Source organism: Ceratotherium simum, chromosome 29 (genome assembly GCF_057802395.1).
Source record: "Ceratotherium simum simum isolate JZ-2026a chromosome 29, ASM5780239v1, whole genome shotgun sequence".
In the NCBI taxonomy this organism is placed as follows: domain Eukaryota; kingdom Metazoa; phylum Chordata; class Mammalia; order Perissodactyla; family Rhinocerotidae; genus Ceratotherium; species Ceratotherium simum.
The window spans coordinates 5,110,634-5,131,869 of record NC_141928.1 but is presented as its reverse complement, the minus strand read 5'-3'; the positions used below and the strand labels follow the sequence as shown (position 1 = coordinate 5,131,869).

Sequence of the window (21,236 nt, the reverse complement as noted above, 5' to 3'; positions counted from 1 at the left end):
GTTAGTGCCGCTGAATCACTTCTGACTCCTAGTGACCCTGTGTACAGCAGACTGGAACCCTGCCTGGCTTTTTGCACCATTCTCTCACCTTCTGGTGCTGTATCAGACAATGCTCTGCTGCTATTCATAGGGTTTTCGTGGCCAATTTTTTTCAGAAGTGGGTGGCCAGGTCCTTCTTAGTCTGTCTTAGGCTGGAAGCTCTGCTGAAACCTGTCCACCATGGGTGACCCTGCTGGTATTTGAAATACCAGTGGCATAGCTTTCACCATCACAGCAACATCCAGCCACCACAGTATGACAATCAACAGATGAGTGGTGTGGTTCCCTGACTGGGAAACGAACCCAGGGCACAGAGGTGACAGTGCCGAATCTTAACCACTGGACCACCGGGGCTGGCACAAATGTAATGGTGAGTGGAAAAGTTGAAAACTGACAATGTATTATAAGTTTTAAAAGCAAATGAATTCTATATGTAGCTAATACAAATGTAGTAAAAGAAAAAACGTGTGTGATCCCTCAGAATAAAGATGACATATCCCAGGTTCTCTTGCAGCTAGGTGTGGCCATGTGAGTAAGTTCTGGCCAAAAGGAAATAAGCAGAGGTGCAAGTGGCCGAGTCTAGGAACCTTCCTTAAAATATGACTAGTATCTTCCCTTTGCTCCTTCTTCGTCTTTTTCACACTTGCTGGATGTGATTACCGGAGCTGGAACAGCCATCTCTGAGCATGAGGCGCACTAAAGAATGGAGGCCACACACAGTGGAACAACAAGATAGAAGGAGCTGGGTCTCTGAAGACTCTCTGAAGCAGAGTCATCACACCATTACCAGTCTTGAACTGCCCATCCCTGAGCTTGAGTAAGAAAGAAAGAAACTCTATCATATTTAAGCCATCATATTTGGAGTCTCTATTATTTTGCAGCCAAATCTAATCCTAACTGATAAAAGGCTCTTCCTTGAAGTTTCAAGGAAAAAAAATTTGGTTAGGGAAGACAAGGCATATGAGCTGGACAAGTAGTCTAATACAGAGCCATAATCACACCACTCAAAATGGGTGGTATGAGAGTAATTAAGTATGAGTTAAGGTTAAGTAAACAAATTATTTTACATCTTCACTCAAGCGTCCTGAATCACCCGCAGTAATGCTCTTCACAAATGTCAATTGTACTGAACAAAAGTTACCACTATGGTGTATTTTACGTCTCTACTCTTCAGTTTCTCCTCCTATAAAATGTAGACAGTAGGGTTATTTAATATATAGCTCACAGGATTGTTTTGAGGATTACTGACACACAGAAACTGCTCAATAACCACAAATGATGGTTGCTCTAGCTTTTCACTCACTAAATACCTACTAAGCCTCAACTGAGTGCCAGGCACTGGCGATGCCACAGTGAACAAATCAAAAAACCCTTGCCTTCGTGGAGATTATTATATTCTAGCTGTACTGAGCTATGTGAGGTTCTCTTGCCTCTGCTCCTTTTTATTTACTGTAACTTCTGCTAGAGTCCCCTCCCTGCTCACTTCTTACGGCTAACTCATTATGCTCTTCAGGTTTCATCTTAGACATCACTTCCTCTAAAAGTCTTCCCTAACCCTCACATGACTGAAGCAAGGGCCACTCTAAGGCGTCTGAAAGTAACCACATTTTACTTCTATTATATAGAACTTATAGTTTTATATTATAGTTGCCCACTGATCCATCCACTTCATTGTCGAAACCTCAGTACTTAGCACAGCGCCTAGCACAGAGTAAATGCTCAGTAATACTTGCTACAGGAATCAATGAGTATATATGGGCTACAGCCACAAGTAGAATTCATTGCCAGAACTGGCTTGCTCTTTGTCATTCAAAGCTGCCCACACTAAACACTGAAAACAAAAATTAAAAGCCCACATAAGTAACATACCCAGAGGATTCTTCTTGTCTTTACATTTTTCCTTGAATTCAAGGATAATTTTCTTCATAAGTTCATCAACAGCTGCATTGGACGGTGCACACACAAGAACACGGTTCTGTTTGATTTTGGCATTGGAGTTCTCATCTGAGTGCCCTTTCTTCTGGTTCTACAATTTGCCACATACACACCCAACAAATAAACAAACAAAAAATACTGATAAGCTCTACTATGTAGTTTTATAGTTTTTCTTTACTTTCACATGTGTTCAAAAGTTCCCCTTATAAACAACTAAAAATAAAAGCATCTACATCTTATATTGATATTAAAATTACTCTGACACAAGATTTTATCAACTTCTCTGAGCTTTACACCTTACTACCTACTTATTTTACTCAATACTTAATCCAACCAAAACTCAGCCCAGGAATACATTCAAGATACTTTCCTGGCATTCAATGTGACCTATAATAAAGCCAGAAGACCAGCATTCTAGACTTTAGGATTAGTTTCACACGAGATAGCATTTTCTGCTCTTTTTACGTCTTATAACCTTCTCTCCCTCTGCTACCCCTTTCTCTGATATGGTTCCACACAATATCAAAAAGATACAAAAAACTGAAGGGAAAAAGGTACTTTAATACTTATTTACATATGTTAGTTAACAGAAGTAAAGTAAAACGATGCACTCAATTAACAGCATTGATGCCCTCACACACAGTCTACCTCTGTCAGTAGGCGATATAGGAGGCCAACAATAGTTTTTGATTTTCCTGTTCCAGGTGGTCCATGAATCAGACAGATCTTGGCAACTGATGGGGAGTGTTTCACCATCGCATATGCAGTTTCTATCGCTTTCTTTTGGTCTTCGTTGAAATCTCTTAAGTAGGCAATCTATACAAAAAACATTAGTGAGAATGAGTCGCTCTTCTTGTAGTGGCACATAAGAGGAAAATACTGGTATCTGACTTTCTTCTAATCTTTATCAGACAGAACCTTTGGTTATGATCAGGTAAGACCCCAAACTAACCTTTAATCTAAGAACTACATTCACTATTAGAAAGAAAATTACTTACGAGTGTCTACAGGCTTCAGCCCCTCTCTACAAATACTACAACTGTATTTTCATTTGTGATTCTTATAAAGATGATCACAATAAATTGTTCTATACTTTTCTTCTATTTATTCTTTTTTTGGCTCTTCCCATTTTAGTCAATTCTCTCCTTAGACGGTAAAAACATTCCAAGACTTTCTTTCCTAACACAGTGATATAGAGGAAAGAACACGGATTTTGGGTCATATCTGAGTCTAAACCTCAGTTTCACTCACAAAAGCTAGGTCTCTAAACTTCTAACCTCCCTGAGCCTCAGCCTTTGCCATCCATTAAATCGGGGATTTCTTAAAGGGGGAGAGTTGATTGAGATAACTCACATGAAAGCCCTAACACACAGCAGGGTTCAAAAAAGATTACTTTCCTTTTGCTGTTCTCTGTGTTAATTTCCTGGAACTTATACACAGCTCTCATGATGAGAAATACGTGTTTGCACAAAACGACAACTCATCTTCGTACTTGCAACAATAGTCAATTCCCCATTGATCATTCAAATGCAAAATTAACTCCATCAAACCTACTCCTACTCCCGAATTTTAATCATCTAACGAACATTTCAGTAGGATGCTCACCTAAAATTTTAATGTTGTTCTTTAAGCATACTCTCAATTCTTTATTGTACTATATCTTTTTCCTGAGGTAAGCTAATCTAATATACACTTTGCAGTATTAAAGAAAATTAAGCATTAAACAATGTCACTGTGCATGCAAGCTAAATATAACATGTATATGTAGCAGCTAAAAATAACATGATGCTTTAACATCCTGATATGAAATTTTCTGGCTTTCCCTGTTACATAATCATCACTCACAATTCGGTCAGATGTTGTAGTAAGTAAATCTTTTGTACAGAAGTCCATGGGGTTTGGATTCAGAACAGCTCTGGCTAGTTGGTTCCGACCACTCAGCAAAGACATGGCCTTCAACTTCCTTTGTGTAGTTACCAGAGAACTGATTACAATACATTTCACGGGTTCATTTAAATTGACTGGCAAATTATCTTGAGTCTGGATGGAAAGGGAACACTCAGATTTCCCATTACGCACTATTATCAAGAGGAGAAAAAGTAATTTCAGTTACCAGTGAATAATGGTGTCCGGTTAAAAAGGTTATTCAAAATCAGGTATTTTACAACTTACGTTTTTTGTATCATACGTTATTTAAATAATTCACTCAATAAATATTTACTGAACGCCTCCTAAGAATTAGGCAATATTCCTGTCCTCAGGAGGCTTAGTTTCTAGAAGAGGGAGGTAGATAACCAAATAAACATGTCAGGTGGTGATAAATGTTATGGAGAAAGCAGAGAAAGGGGATGAGGAGGAAGTGATGAGGGATATGAGGGAGGTATTATTGGAGATAAGAGAGTGAGGGAAGGTCTTCCACAAAAGATGATACTTGAGCAGACCTGAAATAAGTAAGCCGTGCCGTCCGTTATCTAGGGAAAGAGTGTTACAGGCAGAGAATCAGCAATTGCAAAGACTACGAGGCAGAGGTGTGACAGGAGTATTTTAAGAATAGGGAGAAAGCTAGTATGGCTGGAAGGAAAAGTAGGGAGAAGTGTGCTAGAAGACTGAGAGAGTAAAACAGGGATACATTTTACAGTGCTCTGCAGACCACAATAATGACTCTGAATATTATTCTGAGTCAGGGACAAGGCCACATGACAGCTTTGTGCAAGGGAAATGACATGCTCTAACTTGCACATTAAAAGAATCACTCTTATTGCAGAATGAAGAATAAACTGCAAAGGGAAAAGTACAGAAGCAAAAAGACCACTCACGAGGCTACTGCAGCAATCTAGGTAAAAGTCAATGGTAGTGTGGACCAGGATGCAGCAGCACAGGTGGGGCCTGGATCTTGGCTACGTGGGCACACCCCATTTTATTGTGCCTCACTTTACTGAGCTTTGCAGATATTGCATTTCTTACAAGACCCTCCACCAGCAAAAGGATTATGACTCACTGAAGGCTCAAATGATGGTTAGCATTTTTTAGCAATAAAGTAATTTTTAATTAAGGTATGTACATTGTTTTTTAAGACATAACGCTACTGCACGCTTAAGAGTCTACACTATAGTGTAAACATAACTTTTATATGTACTGGGAAACCAAAAAATCCATGTGACTTCCTTTATTGCAATATTTGCTTTATCGTGGTGGTCTGGAACCTAACCCTCAATATCTCCAAGGTATGCCTGTATAACAAATTAGGATTCATTAATGAATTAGATGTAGGGTGTGAGAGAAAGAAAGGATCAAGAATGACTCTGAGGTTTTGGCCTGAGCAATTAGAAGAATGGAAGCCCTGCTTACTGAGATGAGAAAAACCGAAGGAATAGCAGATGTCAGGCAAAAAAATAAAGTGTTGTTTTTTTTTTGGACTAGGTTTGAAATGTCTAATAGATCTCCAAATGGAGATGTCATATAGTTGAATGAATGAAGAGTTCAGGGAAGGGACTACCTTAAAAATATAAATTTGGTAAATGTAATCATTTGCAAGAGTCCAAAGCACAGATTAAGCTACATATCCCTGTTGGTATTCTTCTAAATGCATTCTACACAAAGAATTGAGCTCTGATTACACTTATAATAATAAATATGGTACAACAGTTATAATGCAGTATGATGTTGAACTCTAAGGAGCTTTGTTGCTCTTTTTAAGATATGACGCAAAAAGGTGAAGAAATAATGACATAATGTTCCCTTCACATAACTGAGACTAAGAAAGCGGCAAATGTTAAAAGGCAGCTTGGCATATAATAAAGAACGTAGACTCTACAGTCAAACAAAACTAGGTTTCAATTCTGGACCTCTCATTTAATACCAGGAACGACCTTGGATAAGTTACTTAACATCCCTGAGCCTTGATTTTCTGATGAGCAGGGAACAAATAACTCCTACTGCTTTGCAGGACTTTGAGGAAGATGATAAATGTGCGTAGGAAGGACAAGGCACATTGCCTGGCACACAGTAGGTACTTGTTAAATTCAAGCTAAAATTATTTTGGTTATGCTACCTTAGGGAGAGAAGTCCCTACAACAGAATGGATGGGAGTGATGGAAAAAGTAAACCCCTCAAGTTGCCTAATGAGTTATATGTTTCGTCTTCTCATTAATAATTAGCCACAAAACCAAAGTTGGAATGTGATTTAAGATACAACAAACATATGGCTTGCAAACTGTATAAAACGCAATGACAGACGAAGGAATGTACTAGAAGGAGAGGACATTAGAAAAGAAAACTTTTAAATCATAAGTCTAGAGCAATAAATACTGGGCCTTTTCCAGATGAGCCTAGAAAAACTAAAAAAGGACTCTGAACGACAAATAATTAACCTGGCAAACGCATATCTGGTAAATGTATAGCAAATACATGGCTAGTAAAGCACAACTTACAGAAGTAAAGCAAATTAAAAGGTAAGCTTATATCTGACAAATTTCTCTTCAATGTCTCATTACTTACTGACTGAAGTGCGGCGAAATTTATGAACATAACCACAATGATATTCAGGAGGATCCTGCATGCAATTTCTCTCTCTATCTTTCTTCTCTCCATTTAGTCTTTCAGGAACCAAAAACACCAAATCATTTTCCTTTGGATGAAGCTGTTTAGCTAGTTCACATTCCTCAAGATAAACTATGAAACAACAAAAAGTCAGCATTTATTCTAACAGAATTATTTTACATAAGATTAACTTAAAGGATATTAAATCCTTGTACTAAGTTCAAGCAAGTACACAGCACTAATGGACTTTATGTATATACTTCAAAACGGTAGTCTAAGCCAGTCAACATTTTCAAATATTGATTACACAGTACTATAAAATTTTTCCTAAAAACTGCTACAAAGCCAAAATCGATAAAATCAGAATATTTAAAAGTAGCTAATAAATTGCCTTTCCTTAAGTTTATTTTAGTTTTTAATCAAGAAATTTCCTCTTTTGTTCCTCACTTGGAAAATCCAGAAACATATCCAAGCACATATAAGAATTTGGAGCCTATTGGTGGCATTTTAAACAAGGGGGAAAGGATAGTTGTAAACTAAATGGGGCTGGGAAAGCAGAGCAAGCACTAGAATACAAAAGTTTAGTACCAAATGCCAAATCCAGCAACAACATACTGAACTAAAGCATGAAGTACTGGGGTTAGGTAGACAGAACCACTAAATCAAAAAAAAGATTTTTAAAATGCAGCATGTACGGAATACCTATTTGAAGGCATCAGAGAACAAATACAACAGTGAAGAATTACTGTGTTGAAATCCCGAAGAATGTGGAAATCTGCAAGAGTCAGCCCAGTTATTTCCCCTTAGAAACATCTGAACTATTCAGGGAGTGGCAGCCAACAGGTTGAGCAGTACCTGGGATGGCCTTGGTGGAATAAAAAGACAAAAACTGGAGTCCAGGGCCTGCAGAGTGGGGACCCTGGTAGCCCTCATGCTTCCAGTCAGGACCCTGAAGGACTACACCCAAGGATGAGGCAGAAGTAAACTATCCTTCACGTGGGCTGCAGCCCAGCTTCAAGCCACCCGAGAACTTCAGAAAAACTCAATCCCTTAAACCAGATTAAGATGATCTCACACTGCTAGTGCCCCCTGAAGCCTGACAGCAGCAAAGGAAAATCCTCTCTGGAAAAAGACAGTATCATCCTAGGCCTCAAATTATTTTTATAAATAACTTCCCAAAGAAAATGACCAACACACATCAGAGATAAGCAAAACAAGGAGAGAAGAAATACATGAACTGGTAGAATCAATAAACAAAAAATGACTGCGCAAGGGGCTATAGATTATGTCTTACACAATTTAAAATATAAAGTTAAAATACATGACAACGGTATACAAAGTGGGATGGGGATAAATGGAGTAAAGTCTTCTAAAGATTTTGCCTTATCTATGGAAACATTTAAAATATCTATTAAAACTACAGACTTTGATAAATCAAGCATGCATGTTATAAGTTTTAACCTAACTACTAAACAGCAAAAAAGGTATAAATTGAGGAATAATCTCCAAACAATATGAAAAAATGGAAAGAAGTTTAAAAATGGAAAATATTTTAAAAAGGATTCAACCAAAAGAAAAAAATTTAATATATAACTTGGTTCATTTGTTTCTATTGTGTTTCACTTTATGGTTTGCTTCTTTTAACTTCACCTTTGTTGATTTAATGGTTCAAAAGTCTCATATAAACGTAAAAAAAATACTCTAGTTCCATCGGTTTTTTCTTTATATTTAGGTATATATGCACCCGGAATTGTCATATCTTCTGTTGAACTGAACTTGTTATCATTATGAAACATTCCCTTTTTATCTCAAATAATGCTTTTTTGCCTTAAAGTCTATTTAGTTTAATATCAACTGAGCTAAACAAGTTTTCTTTTACTTGGGTTTGCATGAGTATCTTTCTCCAATCTTTTTCTTTTAACCTTTCTGTATCCTTATGTTTACATGTATTACATGTTAACAGCATATAGTGTGCCCATATTGTTCTTGAAATACCATTTTCTACTAAAAGATACTAAGGCTACTTAGAAAACTGCAGGTTCAGATAGGGGATAAAAAATTATAGATGATATTCATCATATCAGATAGCAAGAAAGCTCTCAAACCCTAGCAGGGTCCTGTCTAAAGGGCTGAGGAGCCAACCTGAGCGAGCTAGTTACAATAGACTGAAACAAATAGATTAAAATATTTAAGTCCATGCATTTATAAAAAGAAACAAACAAACCTCATTGGTCAACCAACTCCAGTGCTTGCAGTGAATTAACTCATTATTTTGAAAACTGGTAAAGTGTCAAGTACATATTCATCCTTTCTTCATAAAGTATACCACTGAGTAACCAAATAATATAGAGAAATTTCTCTTTATAGAACTATACCAGTTAATAAACGAAGAAATGATCAAATAAAAATATCACCATTTTATCTTTTAATAGATTAATTAATCTAGGCATTAAGCATCAACAACTATAAATATTACAAAAAGAGAAATTAGAGATCATGCACCTCCTGATAAAGGAATATATACTACCACCTAGGAAACAGTTTTCTCAAAGATAATAAATCAGACTTGAATCTGATCAAGCCTCTAGACACAACTATCAATTTACAGGAAATAAAGAGGACAGAAAAACATACTAAACAACAGCAGGGGGATGCAATAAACAAAATACATACAGTGAGTAACTCTACAAGATCAATGACCCAATTTTTCCAACAAATAAATTAAAAAGGGAAAAAGAAACATGAATGAGAGAATTATAGTTAAAAACACATATCAACCAACGTCAATGAGGAGACTTAATTTGTATCTTAATTCAAAAAGCCTGAAAAAAATTATTATAAGGAAAGTGGAAATTTGAACACCGACTAGCTAACTGATATTAAGGAATTATTGTTACTACTTTAGCCATAAAATATTTTATTATGGGGGCTGGCCTGGTGGTGTAATGGTTAATTCAGTGCGCTCCACTTTGGCGGCCCTGGTTCATGGGTTCAGATCCCAGGTGTGGACCTACACCACTTATCAGCCCTGCTGTGGCGGCGACCCACATACAAAATGGAAGAAGACTGGCCACAGATGTTAGCTCAGAGTGAATCTTTCTCGGCAAACAAGAAAAAATTGATTATGAATTTTTTAGGTCTGTATCTTTTAGAGACATTCACTGAAATAACTACAAATGACAACAACAAAAATCTAACTAAAGATAATCTACAAAACCTCTCCACAAAAAACTATAAAACATTACTGAAAGTAAACCTGAATAACTGAAGATATATACCGAATTCATGAATTAGAAAATTGATATTAAATGTCAATTCTTGGGCTTGCCCCGTGGCTTAGCGTTTAAGTGCATGTGCTACGCTGGCGGCCCGGGTTCAGATCCCGGGTGTGCACTGACGCACCGCTTCTCCACCCATGCTGAGGCCACGTCCCACATACAGCAACTAGAAGGATGTGCAACTATGACACACAACTATCTACAGGGGCTTTGGGGGGGAAAAAAAAAAAAGGAGGAGGATTGGCAATAGATGTTAGCTCAGAGCCGGTCTTCCTCAGCAAAAAGAGGAGGATTAGCATGGATGTTAGCTCAGGGCTGATCTTCCTCACAAGAAAAAAAAAAAAAAGATGTCAATTCTTACAAATTCCCATATTTTTTTCTCTAAAATTTATACAGGAATGCAAAGGACAGGAATAGCCAAGGCACTCTTAAGGCAAAACAAGGTAGGAGGACTTGTTCATTGGCTGTTAAAACTTATTATAAGGTTAGACTAAGTAATTAGGCAATGTGATAGCGGCACAAGGGTAGGCAACTGATCTAACAAAGAAGAAAAGAGTCCAGAAAAAGATCGATGCATTAAATGGACACTATATTTAAGATAAACATGGCACTGCAGATCATGGAGAAAGGATGTTCTTTTCCATAAACAGCACTGGGGTAATTACATCTCCATTTTGAAAAAAAATGAAACAAGACCTCTACATCTCACTCACGCACAAAAATCAATTCCAGGCTGATGAAATGATGAACCTTCTAGAAAAGAGGTTGGCAAAGTTTTTCTGTAAAGAGCCAAACTTCTTCTTTGGAGGCCACATATGATGTCTATTGCACATTCATCATCATCTTTTTTTCAAGGCCCTTTAAAAATGTAAAAACCTTACTCTAGTGGTATACAAAAACAGGATATGGGGTAGATCTGCAAGCTGTAGTTTGCTGACACCTGTTATAGACGTTAAGATAATATATTTATGACCTGCAGGAGGGAAAAGTTTCTTAAATAAGGCACATAGCACTAACCATAAAAAAAAGACAGATGCATTTGTTATGTTAAAAATAAGACATTCTTACTAAGAATAAGAATTTTTAAGACATCACTAAGAGAGTCAAAATGCAAGCCAAAGTTGGGAGAGTGGTTTGTATCCAGACTATACAAAGAACTCCTACAAATCAATAATAAAAAGACAACTAACAGAAAATGAACAAGAGCCTTGAATAGGCACTTCCCAAGAGAGGTTACTGAAGCAACTACCAAATATATGAAAAGGTGCTCAATCTCACTGATAAGGATATTACAAAATAAAACCAGAAAAGGCCATTACACACACACTATAATGGCTAAAAGGAATATGACAATCAATACAAATGTGTGGGTGAAGACATGGAACGATGTGACCTCTCATACACTGCTGGTGGGGTACAATTTTGTACAACAGGCTTCTACTATTATCTACTCAAGTTGAATTACACATCCACTGAGACTCTGCAATCCATTTCTGGATATAAACTCAACAAAAATGCCCTCACAAAACCACTAAGACACATGAAGAAGCAGAGCAGCTTTATTCATAGAATGCTGTGTGTAAAAGAGTTAACACAGCAGTCCTGAGGTTGCTATCCTTAGAAAGGTCTGCTTCCAAGGTTGGCCCTCAGCATTTGTCAGCCCTTGGCACTTAACTTGGATTTCAGAACAGTTCCCATCATCCGCTGGTGAGAGTGGCTCACTGTGCCTAAACTGTTTGTAAAAAGAATATGGTTTTTGCCAAACACCGCTTTCCTTCTGGAAGTCAAGAATTTAGGCTAGGCATAGGGTGTTTTGGATACTGAGTCTCTAAAGAGATTCCCTGGTAGACAACATTTTACATGTATTGTCACAACTCATTACCAGGAAAACCAAGGGTGTCCTGTGTGACTTCACTGGGAGAGGACTCTTGGAAGCTTGCTCCTGGTTTCCTCCAGACTTCACCCCATGTGCTTTTTCCCTTTGCTGATTTTGCTTTGTATCCTTTTGTCATAATAAACTACAGCCATGAGCATGAGTATATGTTGCTTCCTGTGAGTCCTCCTAGCAAATCACTGATCCTGGGGATGATCTTGGGGACCCCTGACATACAGGCCAAAACTGCTGAAAAAGATATCTATCAACAGTAAAACTGTAATATTTTCACACAATGAGATTCTACCACAGCAATAAAAAAATAACAAAGATACACAAAAAATTGATGAATTGTACAGACATGTTAAATGAAAGAAGCCAGACACAAGAGTAAGTACTATGTGATTCTATCATATGATCAAGACAAATGCCAGATAAATTAGTGATTTAAATATTAAAAAGAAATATAAAACGACTACAAGAAAATATGAAAGTACTTATCTGATTTCTAAGACCAAAGACAGAATCGTAAACAAATAAACACGGTAATTGTGAATATGTGAAGATAAATCAACTGTCTATGCCTCAAAAACTGCACATGAAATTGAACAGCAAATAATAAAACTGAAAAAAAAATTAGAACAATGCATACAAATTAAGAAGAAAACAACCTCTCTAACAGAAAAATGGACAAAAGGCATGAACAGACAATTATCCCCACATCCCCCTCCTCCCCCAAGAATACAAATGACCAGTAAAGATTTGGGGACAAAAACTACAACCTCAAATGAGATACATTTTTCATATATAAAACTGGAAAAAAAGTTTAACCTAGTAAATAGAGAGATCTATGTTCTTACACCCTTACGTTAGAAGTGAAAATGGTATTCCATTTCGTATGCAGAGGCAATATGAATCAAAAGTCTTAAAATGTGCATACAGTGTGACTCAGCAAAGGGATTTATTCAGTGTTTAAAATATTGAAAAACTATAAACAATGTACACATCTAAATAGAAATGATTGGTTAAATGGAAGCATATGCTTACTATGGAATAACTACAAATATTAAATATACTGTTACCATTTAATAACTTTGAAAACACATTCATAACATATTAAATTAAAATGAGCCAAATGTAATCTTCACGAAGGCAGGAATTTTGTTTTCTTCACAGCTACATACCCATCATCGAGGATCATATACTATCAGGTAGTATAAAGTCAATAAATATTTGCTGAACAAATGAATGAAAAAAGTCACAATACAGAGAGTGATGTCAGCATCATGGCAGAGTGAACTGGTCCCTTTGTCTCTCCCCTCTAAGATACAACTAAACGGACATTCAATAACCAACAAAGGATTCCCTATACAGCACAACAGGACGCCTGAGAGATCCACGCAGCCATACATCTGAAGGTGGGTGGACTGGATCCCCAAGAAGCGGTGGAACAGCATGAGCGGACGCCTCCCCCTCCCCCACAGCAGCGATCAAGGTTGTGGGTCCTCACACAATGTCTGGCGCAACTGTAAGAGGAGGCAGGGGCAGCCCAGCTTGTGCGCAAACACTTTTGGAGCGGTGGCCTGGCCTGTGGGAGTGCCCACCGTGCTGCAGCAGCCTCACCCGTGGGAACACTCCTTGCCAAATGGTAGTGGCTTAGCCCCCACAAGGGAGCCCCGTCCACAAAGAGCAGCAGCTCAGTCGAGCCACCCACGAGTGCAGAGTCAGCTAGCATGCAAAAGAAAGCACCCCTCCCCTCCCGCCTAGCACAGCAGCTCAGCTGTCCCCTGCCAAGCATAGCAGTCCTGCCTGCATGAGGGGGACCCAACAGTGGAGCACAAAGGCCCCACCTGCATATGTGTGCACGACCTACCCAATAGCACACAAATGCAGAGCAGCCCTACCAGCACAATTTCCAGCAGACGGGGCAGGATCACAAAAGACAGCTCCTGCCAGCGCCCCAGCAGTGGCAGGTGGAATGTGTGACCTGATACTACCACAAAGGCGCTGGCAAAGGATCAATTCATCAAATACCATGAAGAACACTACAGTAACACTTCAGAGCAGAAGGAAAATAAGTCTTCAGAAAGCAATCCTGAAGTCACAGAAATTTACAATCTAAATGAGAGAGATTTCAAAATAATTCTCATAAAGAAACTCAACGAGTTACACAAAAACTCAGAAAGACAGTTCAGTAAGCTCAGGAACAGAATTAATGAGCAGAAGGAATACTTCACCAAAGAGACTGAAGCTCTAAAAAAAAACAAACAGAAACTCTGGATATGAAGAACACAATTAAAGAGATATAATCTAGAAACCATAAAAAACAGAGCTGATGTTATGGAGGACAGAATTAGTGATTTAGAGGATAAAAATATAGAAATGCTTCAGGTGGAGGAGGAGAGAGAACTAAGATTTTTAAAAAATGATGAAATTCTTTGAGAAATACCAACTCATTTAGGAAAAGCAACATAATGATTATAGGTATTCCAGATGGAGAAGTGATGGAGAGAGGAGCAGGGAGCTTGTTCAAAGAAATAATAGCTGAGAACTTCCCAAACCTGGGGAAGGAACTGAACTTACAAGTACATGAAGCCAATGGAACTCCTCATTACATCAATGCAAAAACACCTTCTCTAAGGCATATAATAGTAAAACTAGCAAAAGTCAATGACAAAGAAAAAATACTATGGGCAGCTAGGCAGAAGAAAATAACTTACAAAGGAATCCCTATCAGGCTTTCAGTGGATTTCTCAGCAACCTTACAGGCTAGGCGAGAGGGGAATGATATATCTGAAATACTGAAACACAAAAACTTACAGTGAAGAATACTCTATCCTGCAAAACTATCCTTCAGATATGATGGTGAAATACATGTTTTCCAGATAAACAAAAGCTGAGGGAGTTCATCGCCACTAGAGCTGCCTTACAAGAAGTGCTGAAAGGAGCCCTCCCATCTGAAACTAAAAAGTAAAGGTTTACAAAACTGTGAGCAAGGAGATAAATCAACAGAATTGGAAAATTTCGGTTCTATACCAGAACAGGTTAGTAAACAATTATAACATAAAAGATAAAGGGAAGAAAAGCATCAAAAATAACTATAAACACTTCATTTTAATCACAAACTCACAACACAAAAAAGAACAATTTGTGACAACAATAACTTACAAGAGGAAGAGGAAAGGGAGGAAACCAGCTTAGGCTAATGGAGATAAGAGGCTATCAGAAAACGGACCATCTCATCTATGAGATCTTCTACACAAAACTCATGGTAACCACTGAACAAAAAGTCAGAGCAGAGCCACAAGTCATAAACACAGAGAAAACCATCACAGAAACCCACCAAACTGAAATGGAGTCAGAAATACAGGGGAAAAGGGCCGGCCCCCTGGCTTAGCGGTTAAGTGCGCGCGTTCCGCTACTGGCGGCCCAGGGTTCGGATCCCGGGCGTGCACCGATGCACCGCTTGTCCGGCCATGCTGAGGCCGCGTCCCACATACAGCAACTAGAAGGGTGTGCAGCTATGACATACAACTATCTACTGGGGCTTTGGGGGAAAAATAAATAAATAAAATTATAAAAAAAAAAATAAATAAATACAGGGGAAAAGACACAATGGAAATACAAAATAATCAGAGAATAAGAGATAAAATGGCAGTATTAAGCCCTCATATATCATTAATCACTCTAAATGTAAATGGACTGAATTCTCCAATAAAAAGTCACAGAGTGGCTAGATGGATTAAAAAACAAGACTCAATAATATGCAGCCTCCAGGAAACACAACTCAGCTCTAAAGACAAACACAGGCTCAGAGTAAAGGGATGGAAGACAACACTCCAAGCAAAAGGCAAGCAACAGAAAGCAGGTGTTGCCATACTTATATGTGACAAAGCACACTTCCAGATACAAAAGACAATGAGAGATAAAGAAGGACAGTATATAATGATAAAAGAGACATTTCACCAAGAGGACATAACACTTATGAAAATATACGCACCTAACACAGGAACACCAAAGTACATAAAGCAACTACTAACAGACGTAAAGAGAGAAATTGACAGCAACACAATAATAGTAGGGGACCTCGACACCCCACTTACATCAATGGATAGACCATCCAGACAGAAAGTCAACAAGGAAAGAGTGGCCTTAAACGAAATGCTACACCAGACAGACTTAAAAAATATATATAGAACGTTGCATCCAAAAACAGCAGAATACACATTCTTCTCAAGCATACACGGAACATTCTCAAAGACAGACAATATATTGGGATGAAGGCAAGCCTCAATAAATTGAAGAAGATTAAAATCATAATAAGCATCTTTTCCAACCACAATGCTATGAAACTAGAAATCAACAACAAGAAAAGAGCTGAGAAAGTCACAAATACATGGAGACTAAACAACATGCTACTGAACAACCACTGGATCATGGAGAAATCAAAATATACCTGGGGACAAATGAAAATGAAAACACAACCCACCAACTATTATGGGATACAGCAAAAGCAGTAACAAGAGGGAAATTTATAGGAATACAGGCCTACCTCAACAAACAAGAAAAAATTTCAAATAAGTAATCTTAAATTACACCTAGCAGAACTATAAAAAGAAGAACAAAGCCCAAAGTCAGCAGAAGGGAAATAATAAAAATTGGAGCAGAAATAAATGAAACAGAGATGAAGTAACAATAGAAAGGATCAATAAAACTAAGAGCTGTTTCTTTGAGAATATAAAATTGACAAACCCTTAGCCAAACTCACTAAGAAAAAAAGAAAGCTTAAACAAAATTAAAAATGAAAGAGGAGAAATTACAGTGGACAGCACAGAAATACAAAGGATTCTCAGAGAATACTACGAAAAACTATATATAGCCAACAAATTGGATAACCTAGAAGAAAAGGATAAATTCTTAGACTCATACAACCTCCCAAAACTGAATCAAGAATAAATAGAGAATCTGAATAGACCAAACCCAAGAGATTGAAAGAGTAATCAAAAACCTCCCCAAAAAACAAAAGTCCAGGACCAGATGGCTTCTCTGGAGAATTCTACAAAACATTCAAGGAAGATTTAATACCTATCCTTCTCAAAGTATTCCAAAACATTGAAGAAGATGGGACACTTCCTAATTCATTCTACGAGGCCAATGTTACCCTGACACTAAAACCAGAGAAGGACAACACAAAGAAGGAAAATTACAGGTCAATATCGCTGATGAACATAGATGCAGAAATCCTCAACAAAATATTGGCAAATCAAATACAGCAATACATTAAAAAGATCATACACCATGATCAAGTGGGATTTATACCGGGGACACAGGGATGACTCAACATCCGCGAATCAATCATTGTGATACACATTAACAAAATGAGCAATAAAAATCACATGATCACCTCAATAGATGCAGAGAAAGCAGTTGACAAGACCCAACATCCACTTATGTTAAAAACTCTCAATAAAATGGGTACAGCTGGAAAGGACCACAACATAATAAAGGCTGTACATGACAAACCCACAGCCAACATGATACTTAATGGTGAAAAACTGAAAGCCATCCCTCTGAGAACAGGAAGACAAGGGTGCCTGCCCACTCTCACCACTCCCATTCAATACAGTACTGGAGGTTCTGGCCAGAGCAATTAGGCAAGAAAAAGAAATAAAAGGTATCCAAACTGGAAAGGAAGAAGTAAAACTCTCGCTATTTGCGGATGCCATGATACTATTTACAGAAAACCCTAAAGAATACACCAGAAAACTATTAGAAATAATCAACTACTACAGCAAAGCTGCAGGGTATAAAATCAACTTACAAAAATCAGCTGCATTTCTATACACTAATAATGAACTAGCAGAAAAGAGAAGTCAAGAATACAATCCCATTTACAATCGCAACAAAAAGAATAAAACATCTAGGAATAAATCTAACCAAGGAGGAGAAAGACCTATATAATGAAAACTAGAAGACATTATGGAAAAAAATTGAGAAGACATAAAGAAATAGAAAGATATTCCATGCTCATGGATTTGAAGAATAAACACAGCTAAAATGTTCATATTACCCAATGCAAGCTACAGATTCAATGCAATCCCAATCAGAATCCCTATGACATTCTTCACGGAAATAGAACAAGAATCCTAAAATTTATATGGCACAACAAAAGACCACAAATAGCCAAAGCAATCCTGATAACAAAGAACAAAGCTGGAGGCATCACAATCCCTGACTTCAAAATATGCTACAGGGGCTGGCCCAGTGGCGTAGTGGTTAAGTGCGCGCACTCCGCTGCTGCAGCCCGGGGTTCAGATCCTGGGCGCCCATCAATGCACCACTTGTCAAGCCATGCTGTGGCAGCATCCCATATAAAGTGGAGGAAGATGGGCACGGATGTTAGCCGAGGGCCAGTCTTCCCCAGCAAAAACAGAGGAGGACTGGCAGATGTTAGCTCAGAGCTGATCTTCCTCACACACACACACACACACAAATAAGCTACAAAGCTACAGTAATCAGCATGGCATTGGCAGAAAAAGAGACACATAGATCAACAGAACAGAACTGAAAGCTGAGAAATAAAACCACACATCTATGTATGGCTAATCTTCGACAAAGGAGCCAAGAACATACAACGGAGAAAGGAAAATCTCTTCAATAAATGGTGTTGGGAAAACTGGACAGCCATATGCAAAAGAATGGAAGTAGACCATTATCTCACACAACACACAAAAATTAACTCAAAATGGATTAAAGACTTGAATCTAAGACCTGAAACCATAAAACTCCTAGAAGAAAATATAGGTAATACACTCTTTTACATCCTTCTCAGCAGTATCTTTTTGAAAACCATGTCTACTCGGGCAAGAGAAGCGAAAGAAAAAAACAAATCGTAGTCCCATCAGACTAAAAAGCTTCTCCAAGGCAAAGGAAACCAGGAACAAAATGAAAAGACAAGCCACCAACTGGAGAAAATATTTGCAAATCATATATCTGACAAGGGGTTAATTTCCAACATACATAAAGAACTCATACAACTCAAAAACAAAAAAAAAACTCGATCAAAAAATGGCCAGAGGAGATGAAAAGACATTTTTCCAAAGAAGATATACAGATGGTCAACAGGCACATGAAAAGATGTTCAACATCACTAATTATTAGGGAAATGCAAATCAAAACTACAACAACATGTCACCTTACACCTGTCAGAACGGCTATAATTAACAAGACAAAAAATAACAAATGTTGGAGAGGATGTGGAGAAAAGGGAACCCTCTTACACTGCTGGTGGGAATGCAAACTGGTGCAGCCACTATGGAAAACAGTAAGGAGATTTCTCAAAAAATTAAAAATAGAAATACCATACGATCCAGCTCTCCTACTACTCAGTATTTATCCAAAGAACATGAAATCAACAATTCAAAGAGATCTCTGCACTCCCATGTTCACTGCATCATTATTCACAATAGCCAAGATGTGGAAGCAAGCCAAGTGCCCATCAACGGATGAATGGATAAAGGAGATGTGGTGTATACATATATACAATGGAATACTACTCAGCCATAAAAAAGACAAAATCGTCCCATTTGCAACCACATGGATGAACCTTGAGGGTATTACGTTAAGCAAAATCAGACAGACAGAAAAAGACAAACACTGTATGATTTCACTCATATGTGGAAGATAAACAAACACATGGATAAAGAGAACAGATTAGTGGTTACCAGGGTGGGAGAACGCACAAAAGGGGTAAAGGGGCACATATGTATGGTGACGGATAAAAAGTAGACTATTGGTGGTGAGCATGATGCAGTCTATACCGAAAATGATACATACTAATGTACACCTGAAATTACACAATGTCACAAACCAACACAATCTCAATAAAAAAAAAGTCATAAAATAGGTAAAGTGACCCCACCACATACGTACACACACACACACACACACTTCACACAGTTGAGTAAGTCTGGCAATAAAATATACACTAATATGTTCACAGGATTACCTGTGAATGATGGGAACTGTGGGTGGTGATTATTTTATTGAGGGCTAATATTATCTGAATGTTTTGTAATGAACATATGGGACCTTTCCCCAAAAATATACACACACACTTTTTTCCTTAAGTGAATTTATGGAGTAGGATAGATGGGGGGCAGCAGGGCAAAAAGAAGATTTATCCTTTTTGTTTTGAAGAGTTCTGAATGTATGGTTTACTTATAACTAATATATAAACGTGGTAAGTGTTTCAGACAAATTATGAAATGAGAAGATAGATGGCACAAAGACTTACTCAGAATCTATGAACACTATGATTGCGACCCCCACCCCCTGCCCCCACCGTCGCACATCAAGGCCCTGTCACTCCTCTCCTCCATGCGCAGCTTCTATGGACACTCTGGCCTATGGCAGTCTAATTACAGAATGGCTAAAACCATGAATTTTATATTCATACCTGTCCCAGTAATTATCCTATTAAGACTTTAAATATATCCTCTGTAAGAGTTACAAATTCAGCTTAGGAAACATATGTCTCAAAAAATTAAAATGATGCTGTTTCCTCAAATAGAAATCTCCAATTAATATATGATATATTTCAAGTTACATAAGAACTTACCTACAAACTCCCAGTATTTTTTATACTCAGCAGGAAATTTTCGTAAATGTAACTGACAGAATTTTTCTTTATTTGGAGAGCTGATCCATTCTTGTGCCACCTATATAAGGCAAAAAAAGCAAAATTAAGAAAGCAAAAACATTATGGAAAGCAAACGCTCAACAGTAAAATTTTCCAAAATAAGCAACAGTAAAATCCAGAACCTAGAATCCCAGGTGACAGAAACATTAAAAATTAATTTGGGACTTCCAGTTTCTAGTTCAGCATGTAAGGAACTCAGAAGTTGCCAGTCTATCCTAACAACAAGTAAAAGCCTGAACAAACTGAAAAATCAACAACTCTTCTTAGACTTGCCCCCAAAAGTAGAGAGACAGACAACATGGATACAGATAATCTGAACTTACCCAAGCAGAAACACATAAGTAGAAACCTCTGTGCCAGGATAGGAAAAGCTGAACTATAACTGACAAATAGCTGGAGGCTCGGTATGGACAATTATGAGTGTCAAAACTCTAAGCGGACCCAGTCATAAGGGGGACCCCTCACTTCGGTGAGTTTTACCTCCAGGAGTTCTACCAGGTCCTCACAGTGAATACTGGAGAAAAATCCCTTCCTGCTTCCAGCAGGGGGAGGGGGAAAGAAACCATTTTGAAATACAATAGAACATTCTGATTTTCTTACCAAGGCTTGCTTCATGGAGAAACTATTTTACCAGAGCCTACCTACTTGGTGTAAGAGAAATAACCAACTCCAGCCCATTCTAGCCATCCTGTCCCATCTAAGGAGGTGGGGGGAAACTAAGAAGCACGTGTAAAGTTCTCAGTCCAGAGGCAAAGGCTCACTAAAAGACTGAGACCTTATTACAAGACTACAAAGGGGCTGGCCCAGTGGCATAGCGGTTAAGTTGAGTGTGCTCTGCTTCAGTGGCCTGGGTTCACAGGTTCAGATTCTG

At 38.0% G+C, this 21,236-nt stretch overlaps 1 protein-coding gene across 1 annotated transcript in view; it reads right to left on the bottom strand.

Annotated features, from left to right (window-relative positions):
- The window catches only part of SETX (senataxin), an 81,013-nt gene that overhangs the window by 25,548 nt on the left and 34,229 nt on the right, over nt 1-21,236 (bottom strand). The window contains 5 exon segments of the mRNA XM_087418879.1: nt 1,909-2,065; nt 2,623-2,790; nt 3,820-4,052; nt 6,472-6,645; nt 20,285-20,384. Of these exon segments, the coding sequence (XP_087275005.1) occupies nt 1,909-2,065; nt 2,623-2,790; nt 3,820-4,052; nt 6,472-6,645; nt 20,285-20,384 (832 nt within the window).